Raw genomic sequence first — 16,684 nt, forward strand, 5'->3', positions numbered from 1 at the left:
AAACCTAAAGGAAAGGGAATAAAGGAAGGGGAATTATATGTGAAACAATTTGAGAGAGAGAGATTGGCTGCTGCCAGCTTGGCGTTTATTATTTTGGGAGAACATCGCATTGACTGGGGAGTCTTCATTAATTCTTCGCTATTCTAAATAGTCAATATATGGAGAATTGTGGTATTTTAATCGTCGCTAATAATTATTGTTAATTGAGACTTACTTTGCTACCCGTCTATTTCCATGACTAACAAACATTGCCGCGCTTGCCAGCCACAGTTCGCCCACTTCAAGCCGTAAGAGGGCGCGCTACTACTATTCACGACGAGCGCGTACATTATCGAATCGAAGGCTACGAGAGGACAACGTTTTCGAGACACCGTTAATTCTAAATACCGCCCTCACTTTCTTAGAAGATAATTTCGTTTTTCTTTTCCGGTAAAAATTATATCAATGACAACGAAAGGGGAAACTGAGTTATTGTCTCGAGTATCTTGCTTGTTCTTGATGTGCAGAGGCCTACCATACCCCGGTCGATTGCATGCATACCATACATGCGATGTTAATTGATTATATGCAGAGAAAATTAGTGTCTAATTAAGTTTTCCAATGCAATGTTTTTTTGACAATTCCTCACAATTTTAAACACTTACCCGTCCCTTCCGGCGGGCCATAATAAGATAACAATATTGAGACATTGTTTCGGAATTCCCTTTCAGTCATTCCATGGGAAAATCCCATCAATTAATGAGCCAATCAACGAGTCTATCGCGCACTGAAGTTTTGTCTCTGAAGTGTCATGAATAATGCATAAAGAAGTACTGCCTATGTTTTCGTTTCCCACGATTTGTTGTTGTTTAAAACTCGAAGCGTACGATAAACCATAAACAGGTTTTTATAATCATAGTTTCACATTACATTCACACTTATTGTTTCAATATAATGCGAAAATACATGACTGTACTCACTGCCAGCACATAAGACCATAGCGGAATAAGAAAACGTTGTATAGACTGCGGTCAGCCCGGTCCAATTCGATCGTAGGAATAAAATAAGAATTGTTACCATAGCCTACACTTACACTTCGTGACTTGCGGATCCCTGTTTACTAACGGAAATGTCTTTAAGTTTCTCTTGAATTCTTCACTGATTGTCATAAGATGTTGATCAACAATTGTATAAGTCAACCTAGCACACTCAGACCCCCTTCCTGTTGGATACATCGCCCCGAAATTCACGCATTTTAGGGTGAATTCGTCACGATCGAGTGAGCAATTTGACGGAAGGTCGCCCACGAAGATATCGAAGAAGGCCTGCCGTGTTTAGGTTTCACCGCACGGTGCGGCAACCACAAGGCGCCCGCTGCATTGGTGAAGACTTCAATAGATCTTCTGTGTGGGGCTTACCAGTCATTTTACAACCAGACAAAAGACTGATTCTTTCACTAGCATTCTTGAAGTGGAGATAGCTGTTGCTGGAAGGTTTTTACGAATTGAGGTAAGTTTTAATGAACACGTTTTGTGGGATCAGGTATTGTGCGATTGAGACTTGCAAAAACCCCATAGCCAGAGGGAGATCAGAAAGCATAGCAAACTTTAAGATATAACCCCAGATCGTTGACTCGCAGTGATCGTCCGGATGCCATTGTTTTTCTGCTTTTCCTTTAAAATTAAAGATAATATTCTTCTAACTTAGTAGTTACATCTAAATCATGGAAGAAGTTTTACCAAACTGCACTGTTTTGTTTACAAGTTTGTCAGCTTTAAAGAACATCATTGATTTAAAATGTTAATTTCCCATTGAAAATATCATTATTAAAGTTGATACTTTGTGTGAGTTTTTATAGTATTCATTTCACGTTTTTCATAAATGTATTTTTTAGGAAGATGTGCTAAACACCCCACTGTTTCATTCTTTTTTAATGATGTTTTTGGTCATCAATGTATGAAAAACTAGCGGTCTGACACTGCATTTCTTTTTATTTTGGAATACCTTGGAAATCTGAACTTTGTAAATATTAATAACTTCAAGGTCATGGTGAAGTAGTAAGGCAATTAAAGTGAATTAAAAAGGTTACATTATAAACATGTCAATGTTAGCAAAATAATTGATTGAAATGCCTATAGAAAGCTTTATGCTCTTAATGTAGTAATTTCTGATATTTTGGGAAATTGTTTGTGTTGTATCCAGCCGCCACCTTCTTAGTCATTATGAAATAAATTGTATCTAAAAAATGAGATATTCCATTTGGTAATAATGAGTGAAAAAGTGGTGACACTGACAGGCCACAGAAATTGTTCCATTCTTTGTCTATCAGCGATAAAATAAATTGAATGTTGTTAGTTCAAAAGCCCATTTGTAGCAATAGGAGTAATTTACACGTTAAAACAACAAAATTAAGAATTTACTTTAAAATATCACAAACTATTATTAAAAAACATTCTCAAACTTTTTTTGAAATAAATTTTGTACCAAAAACAAAAGTTTATACTTCTGAAAACCAATTTTTCATTGCTAGGTTAATTCTGTCTGAAAGTGACATATAAGCAAGCATAAACTTTTATACAAGTTTTGTTCTGCTTTTTATGAAATCGTAACTACAACAATTATTTTTTTCTGAAAACCAATTGTTCATTGTTGGGTTAATTCTGTCTGAACTCTAAAGTGACATTGTAGTAAGCAAGAACAAACTTTTATACAAGTTTTATTCTGCTTTTTATGAAATCGTAACAACAACAATTATTTCTTCTGAAAACCAATTGTTCATTGTTGGGTTAATTCTGTCTGAACTCTAAAGTGACATTGTAGTAAGCAAGAACAAACTTTTATACAAGTTTTGTTCTGATTTTTATGAAATCGCAACAACAACAACAATTATTTCTTCTGAAAACCAATTGTTTATCAGTACAGGTTCTCTTTTACTACTATTCTTAGACAAGTGTTCTAAGACTTTACAAAAACAATCACTGCAGCAGTACAGAAAAGGGCAGGTCTGGTCAATTTCAGCCAGTGTATGTACATAATACTGTAAACAAAGTTACCAATCAGCCTGCTAAAGTTGTAACACGAGTATCCTACTAGCTGCTGAGTGCTGTATTTATAAGCTCTTAAACTCTGACTGCATAATGTGCAATACAAACCCTAGGGGTATAATCTGAGGTCCATAACTTCTTGCAGAGTTATTCCATGTATAAATGCGACCTTTAAGGTCATAGGTTAACATTGATGACCTTAAGGCTGGAGGCAATTTGAAGTGGGCGAGCAGATCACGTAAATAAAACCTGTATTGTCAATATTGGTTTAATAGGAAAGTTGTGATGTAGACAGAGGGTTATGTGATTTGTTGATAGGAGAAAGCGTTTGTACTTCAAAGCATAAACAATTGAACAACAACTCTTCATAATTCTCACACATCAAACATACATTTTTCACTCAAACTGGCAGGTCTAATTCTCATTGTAAATGATCAGTTCACACATTTGTTTATTTGTTCAAGTTTCCCTGACCCTAACAAGATTCCTTTTCCAAAATACAAAAAATAACCTTTGAGGAACATCTTGAATCTGAGCAGGGTGTTGATAAAGCGTAGACAATATCTTTAAAAAAAAATTGCAGGCAGGGAACAAGTCACAAGTTTTGTAAAATGCTTGGAACTTTCTCTGGTAACCTTCTGTATTGAGACATTTGTGTGTCAAAGATTTAAAGGGAGTGAACACTTTTAGTAATTGTTACAAAAACTAATGACCATATAAACTTACTTGGTAAAGATTACTGGAGAGCTGTGTTACATTACTATAAAACATTGTTAGAAACGACACACTTTGTAATGCATTTTCAGAGAAAGGTAATTTTTCACAAAATAATTGAATCTGAGAACGGCTTCATGCCTGAAGCCGGATGACCATCCAGCCCAAATTTTAACAGGTTTGTTTTTGTTATCTTTGGTATATCTTGAGATACTCCAAACTTACTTGGAAAGTTTCTGTCCTTGCTCTTCAAATAAGAGGCACTGCAGCTAATGATATCATAAACTATTTTGAGAACGGATTCCCTTTGAAGTAATGAGGTTTTGTAAAATCTTCACTTCAAAGCATTTGATTTTGATTCCGAGTAACAATTCATGCTTGGATCGTTTCTCAGATTTGTAAGGGTTGGTGTCCGCGTTTCGCAAATACTGCAGCCTGAGAGGCAGTTGGTACCCACTGTCACTTAGCTAAATGAGAATGGATTCAACTTTTTTTTGTGAAAATAACTTGTTTTTTTTGTTCTTTTCTCAACCTAGACACTACACATGTATATCCAGCTCAATCGTTCACATGTGATTTTTACTGTAGCTTCCTTTATAATTGTGCCTATAAATCAGCATTACGTTGACAAAAAGCAATCTATGACCCGACCTTTAAATTGGATGACTTCTTGCTTGTAGTTTAAAAACAAATTCAGTTTGGAATGGAAGTAAAATTGGTATAAATTGCAAATTGCTCAGTCATGTAATCTGCCTGACTCAACCATCTCAATTGTATTGTGTAATGGTTGTACCTAAAACATCTGGAAGTGAATTAACTCAAGAATGGGAAGAATTTTACAATGTAAACTGAGATTGATACAAATGTGAACGAGGGATCTACTGGGAAGTCTGTTTACAAAACCCAGGGAGTAAACCTGGTTTTCCAGAACTCAGATACATTCTGTAGCTGTGCAAAATGGCCTGAACTCGAAAAATGACATTTTGAGAAAAGCAAGTTAGTTCAGATAAAACCTGTTTTGCCATAAAAAGTGTAAAAAGGAGGCTGAGATAGGACATGTTTTATTCACATCCATTCATAGTATGCCATTGAAACTTTGAAATGGAAAAAAAATTACCCAGAAATTATCTTGTAAGAAACCAAACTGTAGGCTGTTCTGCAATCTCATACCATGGAGGTCTAATTCCACTCATACCGTCATATCTTGTGTGTTTTCCCAATGGCTGCTTTGCCCTATTGCTAGTTAGTTATTAATAATAGCGCTAGCGCAGGATGAGCAATACTGACCCCATGCCTGCACTCTAGGAGTAAGACCTACAAATACCTTGTGTACGTCAAGATGTCATTGGGACATGGAGCTGACATTTGAGTGAAACTGAAAAACATCAATACATCTTAGAGGGGATCCAGCTCTCTGCTTGGAAATTTTTTGCGGTTTTGGTCGACAACTATTTTCGTTTTTTTCTTTGCCTATTAAAGTTTTCCTGTGCCTGTTTTAAGTTTTAGGCCTGGATTTCATCTTTGAGCGGGCAAGGTCATTTTTTATTTTGTAAAGGGCATCCATTTGAAAATCTTTAAGTCTATAGAAAGTTTTTGATGGGACATCAAGGCCATGGCACTGTGTAATTCCAGGTCTGAAGCTTTCATGTGCTTAGTCAAGCTCAGGGCCCAATTTCATAGCGCTGCTTAACGGTAAGCAAATTTGCGTGCTTACTGTAGCAGAAAATTTTGCTTAATCCTTAGCGTATTTCACTGGTTAGCAGAAAAATTGGGCGGCCATATTGCGTGTTTACCGTGGATTTGCATTGTGACATCATTTATTTTAAAGTGGTAAGCACCGGAATAGCATGCCTTTCGTGTGCTTATGGTTAGCAGCGCTATGAAATTGCTCAGTAAGCACAAAATCGACCGCTAAGCAGCGTTATGAAATCGGGCCCAGGTAGTAAACCAGAAGGGAAACTAACTGGGTAAATTTTTAAATAATTAGGGGTTGAAAAGAGAAAAATTGACTAGAGCGGGATTTTAGTTTTTTGATAAACGAACTGGGGCTTTACCAACTTTTCAGCCCAAACGTTGGTGATCAATCTTTGTTTGAGGGTGCAAGTCAAGTTTTCCTTTAGTTCATGAATAAAAAAGCTGTTGGTAGACTGACGGAGACTCGGGTTGGCTTCAGTTGCTCTTCTTAAAATCAATGATGTACCACCACTTTAAGTTAAATGGAGAGGAATAAACGTACTTGACTATTGAGTCAGGTTGAAGCCTAAGTTTTACACTGGGAGTTTGATTTTGAACCAGGCCATACCTTGGAGACAGTTCCCACTCACTCTGGTGAGGAGATAAATTACTGAACTCAAATAAACTCTCGCAAAGTGCAATTATAATTGGTGGTCGGGTGTGAGTCGATCATAAATCACATCAAGCTGACTGTGCCAAGTTATTTTTCATTTTTTGAGAAGGACGGAAAGAACATCCAGCCAATGTTTTATGATGACAGTGTTATGGGGTGTCAATAGAGAATATGGATGGACTTTTGGAGTGGATAGTGCTGGAAAACTGTGCTTAGTCAGGAAGTGTTGCCAAGGTAAAGAGTTGCTCCGTGAGGATTTGTACACTTCAAAAAGTGCAAGGAGAAGAGGCAAATTCATTTCTCTGTTTACAAACCCACAAATATGACAAATGGGGCTGTCTGTTTAACGTCAAAGTCCAGGATTTGTAATTATTGAGAACCAAAAACGACTAGTTGTACTTGAGATTAACCAGTCCTTTTGAGAAAATAGTCTTCAGAGACCGTAGCAATCACGACTGCTTATTTCGATTATAGCAATCGAAATAAGAAAGAATATGAACAAGAAAGACACAACCCCTGAAAATATAGACAACTGTTCTTGTAAGAACAATCTACACAACAAAGAGCACTATTTATTAACACATGGTAGAACCACAAACCAAATAATGTCAAACCAAATAAATCTCAATACTTCACCATGCAGTAATGCCTCAAGTCATACCTATAAATGTTTTTTGTTGTTTTCTCAAAATGTTGACATCCAAACATGAAATTTGCACACTTTGTTTGTACGTTTGTAATTATAAAAACAAGTAGATTGAAATTTATTCACATGTACTTTCCCCAACACAAAAATTGTGATGATGTTATTTTTAAAAGAAATTTTCAAACGTCTTTCCACCCCTTTGGGAGAGCTTCAGACTAGTACAAAGCTTACCATGAACCTCAATACATTGTGTAATATCCAGGTTTGAGACACTTCAGACTTTTATTTGAATTTAGACTTATTAACTCAGCCTAGTGAAGAAAATCAGCTGTAATTTTGTCCACAATTTTGTCCAATTCTGCTCTTTAGTCTACTTCTGTAGTGCGAAGACACTGTACCCAAAAGTTCTGTGAAATCTAAACCCCAGAGGTTTCCAACAGACGGAAATGTCATTATTTTGACATACCTCCTAAGAATTTGATTAATTTCAGACACTTTTGTCAGCAATGACTATCACCCCGAAGATATTGTGATTAAAACCTTACTCTGTGTTAAAACCCAGCACTCATGCTTCTCGGAACTCTTCTAAATAGGCCCTGGGGCCTAGGTCCTACCAGGGTCTATGGTCCTTCGGAACACTTATACCTGTAAGACTGGAGTGGTTCAGTGGGAAACCTTAATCTCTTTACCACAATGCCATTTCAAAATAGCAATTTGTCGGTGTGCAATGGTGTGAAACAAATCTAACTGTAAAGCCACGGAGGGAAATTAGACAAGATTGTACTTGTACTTTGTAAGGTTTAAAGTGTCAGTTTAGTACAATTTCCCAGGTGTTTCTAGTCTGTCCGCAAACACTGAAGATTAGGGGTGAAAGAAAGAAGTATGTGACGAATTGTAAATAAATATACAGACAGGGAAACCTAAACAGACCAAGAACTTTAACACCATCCCAAAGAGCGATCAATCTCTCTGGCTTTGTGTGACTAAGAGGAAGAGCATGCTTGACCTCCGACCCCAACCTTTGACCTCCCCTCTTAATCTTGAACAACAGGTGTTAGGGCAGGTGCAGTGCTGAAATTGATGAGGCGAGAAATTAAGGAGGATTTATGCTCAGTGTATGGCCATGTGTTGTGGATGTTTAGCAGAGGTGTTGGAATGTTCCTTGAGAACTGAATAAGTTTCACATCCAGAAAGCCAAGTGTACTGATTTTCTAGTCCGCTACCTTTGTGTAAAGTTTCAGCGTTGTGGTTAAAGCCAATAACCAAAGCCAGCCGAACCACAACTGTAGACAGTCATTTCCTATCCAAAGGCTTAAGGCTTTACCAATGCTAAAGTGTTAGATGGTACCCACCCTCCATTATTAAAGTCTTGTTAAACTACATGTTACATGTATTGTTACGCTACTACTGCCATCAAGATTCGATACTCTACGATTCCACAGTGTGATTCAGGAGTAGTTCTCCAATAAGGCCATACTCTAATTCATGGGTAAGATAACTTCCGCTCATGGCATTCAACCAATTTTCATCATTTCCCCTCATGGTGCTGTGAACTGGCAAGCCCCGGCCAGGCCATGCTGGCACGGGGCGAGGGGGGGGGACTTCGGTTCAAGTTCAGTCATCAGTATGACTGGTGTGGTGAGGGCAAGCGTGACAAACTGGTAAACAAGGAGTGTGTGAATCACTGATGTAGATTGCAGGAGTTGCAGGAGTGTTTGGAAGAATCTATCAATCACAGCTTGATGAGAATCCAGTGTTTAAAGGCAGTGGACACTATTGGTAATTACTCAAAATAATTATTAGCATAAAACCTTTCTTGGTGATGAGTAATGGGGAGAGGTTGATGGTATAACACATTGTGAGAAACGGCTCCCTCTGAAGTGCCATAGTTTTTGAGAAATCAGTAGTTTTCCACGAATTTGATTTCGAGACCTCGGATTTAGAACTTGAGGTCTCGAAATCAACCATCTAAACGCACACACCTTCGTGTGACAAGAATGTTTTTTTCTTTCATTCATATCTCGCAAGTTCCACGACCGATTGAGCTCAAATTTTCACAGGTTTGTTATTTTATGCATATGTTGAGACCCACCAACTGTGAAGGCTAGTCTTTGACAATTACCAATAGTGTCCACTGCCTTTAAACTGTGGAATGGTGTAGAGTCCGCATGTTGGAAGTCCACTGTGTCACAGGCCACTTGGAAATATTTAATTTGGAATTAAGTGAAGTTAAATGTTTCTCATTGCTTTCAGTCATGAAATATTCCTGATTTAAGTTGACTTTGAAGTTGCAAAAAAGTTTTGGCTTGGGATCAATTTATCCTTTGAAAAACATGATATTTTTGTAAGACATTTATGGCTTGTCATTGAGCGCCGGTGTTTCTGATCAGTGCAGTGTGGGTTTGATTCTCAGTCTTGACACTTTATTTCTGCACCATGAAATTATTCTTTTTATAGCTCAATGATTACACTTCACTTGGGACCTACTGCTTTGGCTCCCATCGGCATGACGAAGCAGTAATTGTGTCAACAAGTGTCAAAACCAGGATTCAAACCCTCACTGTGCTGATCAGAAACACCAGTGCTCGATGACACGCCATAAATGTCTTACTAAAATATCATGTGCCATTTGTTTGCTCATCCTGAAAACCTGGATTATTCCTTGTTTTACAGTCATCATTTTACTAAAGCGTTTTATCATAAGCTATCCCCTTGGCTTCCCTAGAAGTAAAGGTTCAAAGTTAACACTGGACCACAGGCCATCGGAGACCTGTAATTTTAACATTGGGCCAGCACACCAATGGGACAGCCCACCAATGGGACAGCCCAGGGATCATGTGGTTTTCATTTAAATAAAAAGCCTTATGGTGTAATATCTTTTAGAAAAAGTAATGATAGTGATTGTTATTTTTAATTATCTTTCAAGAGTGTCAAAGTATACACATACACATAAACACAAAGAAAGATCTTCCGGAAATAAATATGGAAATAAATGTTAACTTGAATTGAATTATAAAACTTAATCGTATAATTTTCTGTTGATGTTTAGGAAGAGTTGGAGACATCGTCATCACCATGATCGACAGACACTATTTGACCCTTGCCCTCCTGGCCATCCTCTGGGCTTGCGCGATTGGTCACATCATCGGTTGCAATGAGAACCGCTGCGCTTCAGAGGTCAGTAAGTGTCAACTCATCGGCTCCTGCGGCTGCAGGTACGAGGCTGAAAACTGCAGCTGCTGTTTAAACTGCTCACGTTGCTTGGCTGATTACTGGGAGGAGTGCTGCAGTTGTACTGGTGAGTTGTCAGATAAGTCCACTGTAAACTGCAAATAATCTGCGCTAACGGAGCAGAGAATTCTGTGCTTACTTCAAGCACATTTCATGGGTTAGCAGGGAGATTGGCTTCTGTGCGTGCGTACCCCATGTTACTAGGCATTCTACGTTTATGCCAACACAGCTTGCGCAGAAATTGGGTGCTTGCACAGTAAGCGGAGAATGGTGATTGTCAGCGCAGAATTCGGGGATAAGCAGAGCCATGACATTGGGCCCATTTAAATCAGGTAATAGAGCTTTTTGTTAAAAATATCAGTATGGATTGAGGAAACAAGCCAAAACACACAAACGGTAAAAGCATTTTTTTGTAAATTTATATGGCAAATTTTAATTTTATTTTACAATTTCGTCCATGAAAAATAACATCAAAAAAGGGTTAAAATTAGTATTGCAGGTAAAATGTGCTGATGTATTTTCAACAAATAACTCAACTTTATTGGATTGATTGATTGATTGGATGGATGAATTGAGTCATTGATTATTTGTTTAATTGTTTGTCAACAGGTCTGTGTAGAGCTCAAGGTCAAAGTCCAATTCCAGAATGGCGTCTGAGCACTCTTCTTGAGCTGACTCCGCTACCGTCTCTCTTCCAAGCTCTGACCAGCTTAGAAGCTTCACAGGACCCTAACCTGAGATGGATAGCGATGCCACTCACCCTGAAAGAACAAGGGCTACTTATTATGCCTCCTGGTAAGATGTCCTCTTGAAAGATCTTAAGGATATATCTGGAATATGGCTCATCAGCCAATATGGCTCATCAGGCCGGTGTTTATATCCGGTTTCATTGTCATTAAACGACTGGATGCCAGTCCATCAAAGCCAATACTGACTTACTCCCCCAGCTCTCGCCGGTACCCATTTGTACTCCTTGGTGGAGAGAAGCAATTATGACAAAGTGTCTTGCTCAAGGACACATGTGTCACAACTGACCAGGCCAGGATTCAAACCTACATCCTGTAAACTACAGAACTTGAGTCCACCACCCTCAGACCAGGAATTTCATTTTTGAACATGTTGAAAGGGCAGGGCCATTTTCCTTTTGCAAAAGGCACTTTCAAAAGTCAAGACCGTTTCGGCCATGACACCCCGGTCTCACAGAGGTCATAAGAGGTGAACATCTCTTAAGAGTAGTGTTGGTTCTGAAAAGACATTTCTCTATTCTCCTGAAGACAATTAGAGCATACTGATCGAAACATTGAGTTGTTAACACTTCTCAAAAGAGATTTGCACATGGTGCTACCACATACCTCACCTAACTATACTCCAACCATACAAAGTTTGAAATCTTACAAACAAAATTGTTACTCGTCTTAATGTTTCTGTTTGTATTGGTTTGAATTCACCAGGGAAGACAATGGAGGAGGAAGAGTCACCCATCTTCAGCAGCGTCAACTCCACCGGATTGGAGGAATGCGTCGTTGCTTACATGGACGACTGTACATCCCTTGGTAAATGCGAGAATACATGCCGTTCCATGGGTGCCGCTAGACAGCGTTGGTTTCATAACGGCTGCTGCGAGTGCGTTGGCTCATCCTGTTTGAGTTATGGCAAGAACGAACCGCAGTGTAAGGAGTGCCCCATTGAAGACTACTGAGTTACAATGAGTGATTGACTGAATGAGTATTTATTGAAAGGAGCAGCTGTGTGGCACTCGGCAGTCTTTGAGTTCAGTTAGATGAAACGAGCGTTGAGTACAGAAAAGTTGATCGGACTCCAAAACCTGCACTGACATTTTCGTCTGGTCGGACAGTATCAAGCACATTTTGAACAAAAACATGACAAGGCAGAATGCTTGAATGGGAGTTATAAATATTATGTAGTTTTATATCCACGATTGTGATTTGATTATGTTTAAGGTAGGGTCATACATTGTTTTTTCGTCAATTTATTGCTCATTTATCACCAAAATTATCAAGAAAGATACAATAAATGATACAATGTAGAAAGTTGAGTCGATCCACATTTGGCAAGCTGACTGCAGCAATTGTGAATGGACACCAACCCCTCAGAAATCTGTGAAAATGATTCATGCATGAATCGGTTCTCAAATTCAAATATAATAATAATATCGAAGTCTTATATAGCACACGTATCTACCAAACAAGGTACTCAATGCGTTGAGTATATACAAACTTTCAGAAAGATATGTTATTGAAGTGATGAATTATAAGACCCAATTATTTAGCACTTTATAAGGGTTTACAATGTGCTACGGCGCATTTAGCAGCCACAGCCAGGAACACCGGGGCGTACCCCTTCTCCTCTCGATAAGTGCACTTGGTTCTTTTACATGCGTTACACAACACATGGGACCAACGGCTTTACATCCCATCCGAAGGACGAAGCAACAGTTAAGTGACACTAAAGGACACAAGTGTCATGGCTGAACATTTCAGATGAAATAATTTACAGGCTGCTTACTGCCGTTACCATCTTTATCACAAGTTAAAGCTTCAGACAAAAATTACACACATTTTTTTTTTTTTTTTTTGGGGGGGGGAGGGGGGCGCTTTAACCAAAGTATGACTCTACCTTCAAAACTGTACAGAACTAACAGTTCCCAGAATACGCTAGCAAAGCATTCTGTAGGAGTAATGCATGCATAAAGTATTTTGTAAACTACCAACAAGTTGTATGACTTTGCTTTGTATATTTGTGGCATATTATAGATATTTCCTTTTTGTGTCGGTGCTGGGGAACACTAACCATTTTAGTCACCATTTAAAAAAAAAGAAGCACCGTTTGGAAAGAGATATTTGACAAAACGCAACAAGGAAAGGTTAAGTTGATAAGTTAGACCCGTAGGCGCCTCAGGATTATATTAACGTAGATATTGTTTTCAGTGAACATTTAGATAAAGTCACGAAATATCTTTATGTAAACAATTGCTAGTTTTTGTTATCCAAAATGTAAAAATTAAATTTGAATGTTTCTTTTTGTAGTAATTTAACTGTAATATTTGTTTTACATTTTACATTCAAAGGTTTTTGTATTCTTTAAAATACTTCTCAACATCAGTGATATTTAAATTTCATATATATAGTTAGAAGAAGCACAGAAGCTTGGTTAAAAGACATTTGAGAATGCAGACATTTTTGTTTTTATCATTCAAACCATTTCAACCAGATCGAGGCAAGAAGTGCAAATGATCTGGTCGCATTTGATATCATGAGCATTTGTATTCATTACCGTAGCTGAACACAGGGGACATGACCAAATACTATGGTTTTAAGCATCATGGAGGTTTACATAATGTATAAAGGTAAAACAAACAAGACGTTTCAAACTAAAAATTGAAAAACAAGGAAGTTGAATCTGTGTTAAAGTGTTTCGGGAAACGAAGGAAGGAAACAGTGGCAGTTTAGGAAAGGACCTGAAGACAAGATGTCCGCAGTGATTCCCCCAAGGGAGGGGTAGGAAAGGGGTGGTTTACTCTCACAGATCTCTAAGGCTTCGTTTCAGCCCATTTCCGCTTAACGATGCGTGACATTCATTATGAGTTTGCCAAATTTAGATGTTATATTAAAACCAGCCTGCAAACATGCCTCATTATAGTGTCATATTTACTTGTCATGCTCTTGTAAGTTGTTTTTGTAACCTTGTCTTTTTAACCTTTTACAACATATTTTGACTGAATGTACTCTAACAAATGTAGACAAGGGGGATGTCCAATCCTGTCAAAAGCTTGAAGGCAAGGCAGGGAGAATTCAATTTCAAAACCCCCCCTTTTTCCCTTAGCTAATAAGTATTTTTCAGCAATAATTTCCTATTATGTCAGTTAACGAATTCACATTTCCAAGATATGTTTGATTCGTCCTAGCAAACTCCTTGCATTACCGTCAGCAGTCGGCACTTTTCTGAAAATATTGACAGAAATTGGTTCAGTTTTGTACATGTATATATTAAAGTAGAATTTGCAGCTTATTTTGGCGAAGAAAACAGAGATTAATGGAAGACATTTTAAAGGGAATGTACACCTTTGGGTTTTGGAACCTTTTGATTGTTTTAATCCTATACAAATGTAGATAAATACAATAAAACTAACCTGTAAAAAATTTCATTTCAAAAGGTGGTAGCGTTTTTGAGATATTCCCAAAAATCCAGAGCGGTTATAATCCGTAATTGATAAACACAATCTGAGAAACATATAGAACAAATTTTGTGGTCAAATTTGCCGAGAGGTGTAAGAAAATTTTTCAAGACTGTTGATCGTACATTTGGAAACTTACACCCTGGGTAGGGGTGTTTGTATTTAGAGGGAGAATAACTCTACGGGGTTTGGAACTCCCCAAATAAGCAGAGGATAATAGTGGAAGAGTCAATGAATAAGTACACTTTTTCTGTAAAAAGCTGTGAGAATTCCTTGTATTTTTCATGTATTTTTGAATATTTAGCATTTTGCACTGTATTCTATTGGAGTTTATGTAGTGGGGTACACTCTTGAACATCTTGTAGATTTGTGAAGCAGCCGCCGTGTCTGCCATCTTTGAGGTCGGGTCACAAGAAGAGTCAGCGTGCCTTGAAGCAAACATGTCTCATTTAAAAACATATCGCATAATTATGTCGCATCAATATAGACTGCCAGATTGTCAGAGCTCTGTATGTAGTGGATGTCATTATTATTATTTTTTAAAGTTCTACCTATGTATTGCCAAATGTGTTTTGATGGAAATATCCTATGTGTTGGCATTTTGGAACATCATTTGTGCTTCCATTTTTAAGAAGAGAAATAAAATGAAAACTAGCTAAAACATTTCTGAGTTAGTTTCCTAATTTAATTAGTAAGTGATAAGTTATATTAATTTTGGTTTTTACCCATACACTGATGTGTGTTAGCACTGAATACTCGATACTTTCCCCCCGAGTCTTGTGAACAAAATATCACAGGCATGTTACTCGGGTGGGATTCGAACCCACGACCCTTGCAATTTTAGAGCAGTGTCATACCAACTAGACTACCAAGGTTGTCCGTTAGCTAGAGGCAAAAGTGATATCTTTGAACTATTTCAAAATGATTTATGTTTTGCCAAAATCACACCATGTTATCCTGGTAGGTCAGTCAGCCCTTGTACTTAAAAAAAAAGACCAAAATGTCATGCCTGATATCACCTCATGCACAAAATGGAGAACAAAAATGTTTTTACAGAAATGTAGACTATTGAAGAACGACATCACACATTTTAATTAAATTAGGATTGATGTTTCCTGACTTACAACCCTTTTAAGTGACTGGTGAGCGCCTCAGGGAGTATCTCACCCTAATACACTTAATTTTTAGTTAATTGGTGTCAATGAATTACTATAAATCTCACACTTGATTACATGTCACCCTGAAAAACAGCTTGAAATAACAGGAGATGAAGCATCACATTTATCCTCCGTCCTTCCTCCAAACTTAAAGGTCACCAAAGTTTTCTTCTCGATGATAAAGTACAGGAAAACAAATGGCACACTTTCTACTTAATGGGTGCGTTCATTTAGCTTCCCTGGGTCGACCTCGCAGTGCTCACTCGGGTGAGCCCCTGACGAGCTAATCGAACGATCACACTGGCCCTTTCGTGGTGACGGCACGCACCTCAGGTGACCCACTCCACAAGCGGGGCACATTGAAGCTTAGGCTTTTCTGGGTTTTTTTTTGGTTTTTTTACCAGGTAAATGCTCATTATTATTACAAGACATTTATTTCAATTCCACCAGATAATCAAAATCAATATAACAAAGTACAATATTGAGGAAATGGGATCATAACCAGAATAGCCAAAGCTTGTGGTAGGCATGCCCACATTTTATAAAACGTTTTTTCAAGTTCAGAGTAAAATGTATGATTCATCTAAGTCTTGCCCTTTACTTATGTACGATTCGAAAACACCATCTGATTGATGTCTACAGAATCCAAAAACAAATTATTAGAGACTTTCGGTTTGGGATGTTAGGGGGAAGCGGACTTACCAGGTAAATCCATCATCTTTTAAGAAAATGTACACATGCTCAGAACTACAGAACAATGAAAACCAGCTGCTACCAAGCAACTCAAAAGTCTCCCAGTGAACATATTATTTACATTTTGTTGGTGATAATTGAACAGAATAAAGAACAAACTTAGTAACCGAAAGAAGTAAATGTAAGTAGGTCGAGAAAGAAGTTGCAAAGTTTTCATCACTGAGAAAAAAAATTGGATGTTGCAAACTGCTTACTAACCAAATGGACCCATGGTATAAATGCAAACAATTTTCAGGGCCTGATGTTTCAACCCTGGTAGAGTCTCTCTTGAAGGCTAAATGGCAACACAAAACACACGAACAGGTATATAAGTAAATGGTGTTTGAAGCTTTGCATGGTGTGGAGAATAAGAGCAACTATAAATATAAATATGAATAGTTAACTTGCGGGCAACCATGAGTAAAATCTCTTTTGAAGGAGTGGTGGCTCTGAAAAGAGCCAGTTTGGTCTCGACTTTTCGAACAGTATACTCTGCTCGTCTTCAGGAGAAAGGTATATAAGTGTATACAAGTCCAGCAGTTTAGTGAAAATACATGAATAGAGAGAGAAACAGTCAGAAAGCACACGGAAAAAAGCAAGGGATAAACAACGAACAAGGCGACAAAGTTTTATCACATC

The 16,684-nt window shown here is 37.9% G+C and overlaps 1 protein-coding gene across 1 annotated transcript; it reads left to right on the top strand.

The window, feature by feature from the left end:
- The first annotated feature begins 1,037 nt into the window (after positions 1 to 1,037).
- Positions 1,038 to 14,819, top strand: LOC139935179 (twisted gastrulation protein homolog 1-A-like). Its single transcript, XM_071929651.1, has 4 exons — positions 1,038 to 1,488; positions 9,780 to 10,028; positions 10,571 to 10,756; positions 11,413 to 14,819. Exons 2-4 carry the CDS (start codon positions 9,806 to 9,808, stop codon positions 11,658 to 11,660), a joined length of 657 nt encoding a protein of 218 aa, XP_071785752.1. The 5' UTR covers positions 1,038 to 1,488; positions 9,780 to 9,805; the 3' UTR covers positions 11,661 to 14,819.
- Positions 14,820 to 16,684: the final 1,865 nt, after the last annotated feature.

This window comes from Asterias amurensis, chromosome 3 (assembly GCF_032118995.1).
Source record: "Asterias amurensis chromosome 3, ASM3211899v1".
In the NCBI taxonomy this organism is placed as follows: Eukaryota; Metazoa; Echinodermata; class Asteroidea; order Forcipulatida; family Asteriidae; genus Asterias; species Asterias amurensis.

What these genes read in the sequence shown, in the direction of transcription:
- LOC139935179 (XM_071929651.1), top strand. Translation starts at nt 9,806, where the DNA reads ATGATCGACAGACACTATTTGACCCTTGCCCTCCTGGCCATCCTCTGG. An exon ending in GGAGTGCTGCAGTTGTACTG is followed by an intron (nt 10,029 to 10,570) that starts GTGAGTTGTCAG and finishes GTTTGTCAACAG; the next exon opens with GTCTGTGTAGAGCTCAAGGT. An exon ending in GCTACTTATTATGCCTCCTG is followed by an intron (nt 10,757 to 11,412) that starts GTAAGATGTCCT and finishes TGAATTCACCAG; the next exon opens with GGAAGACAATGGAGGAGGAA.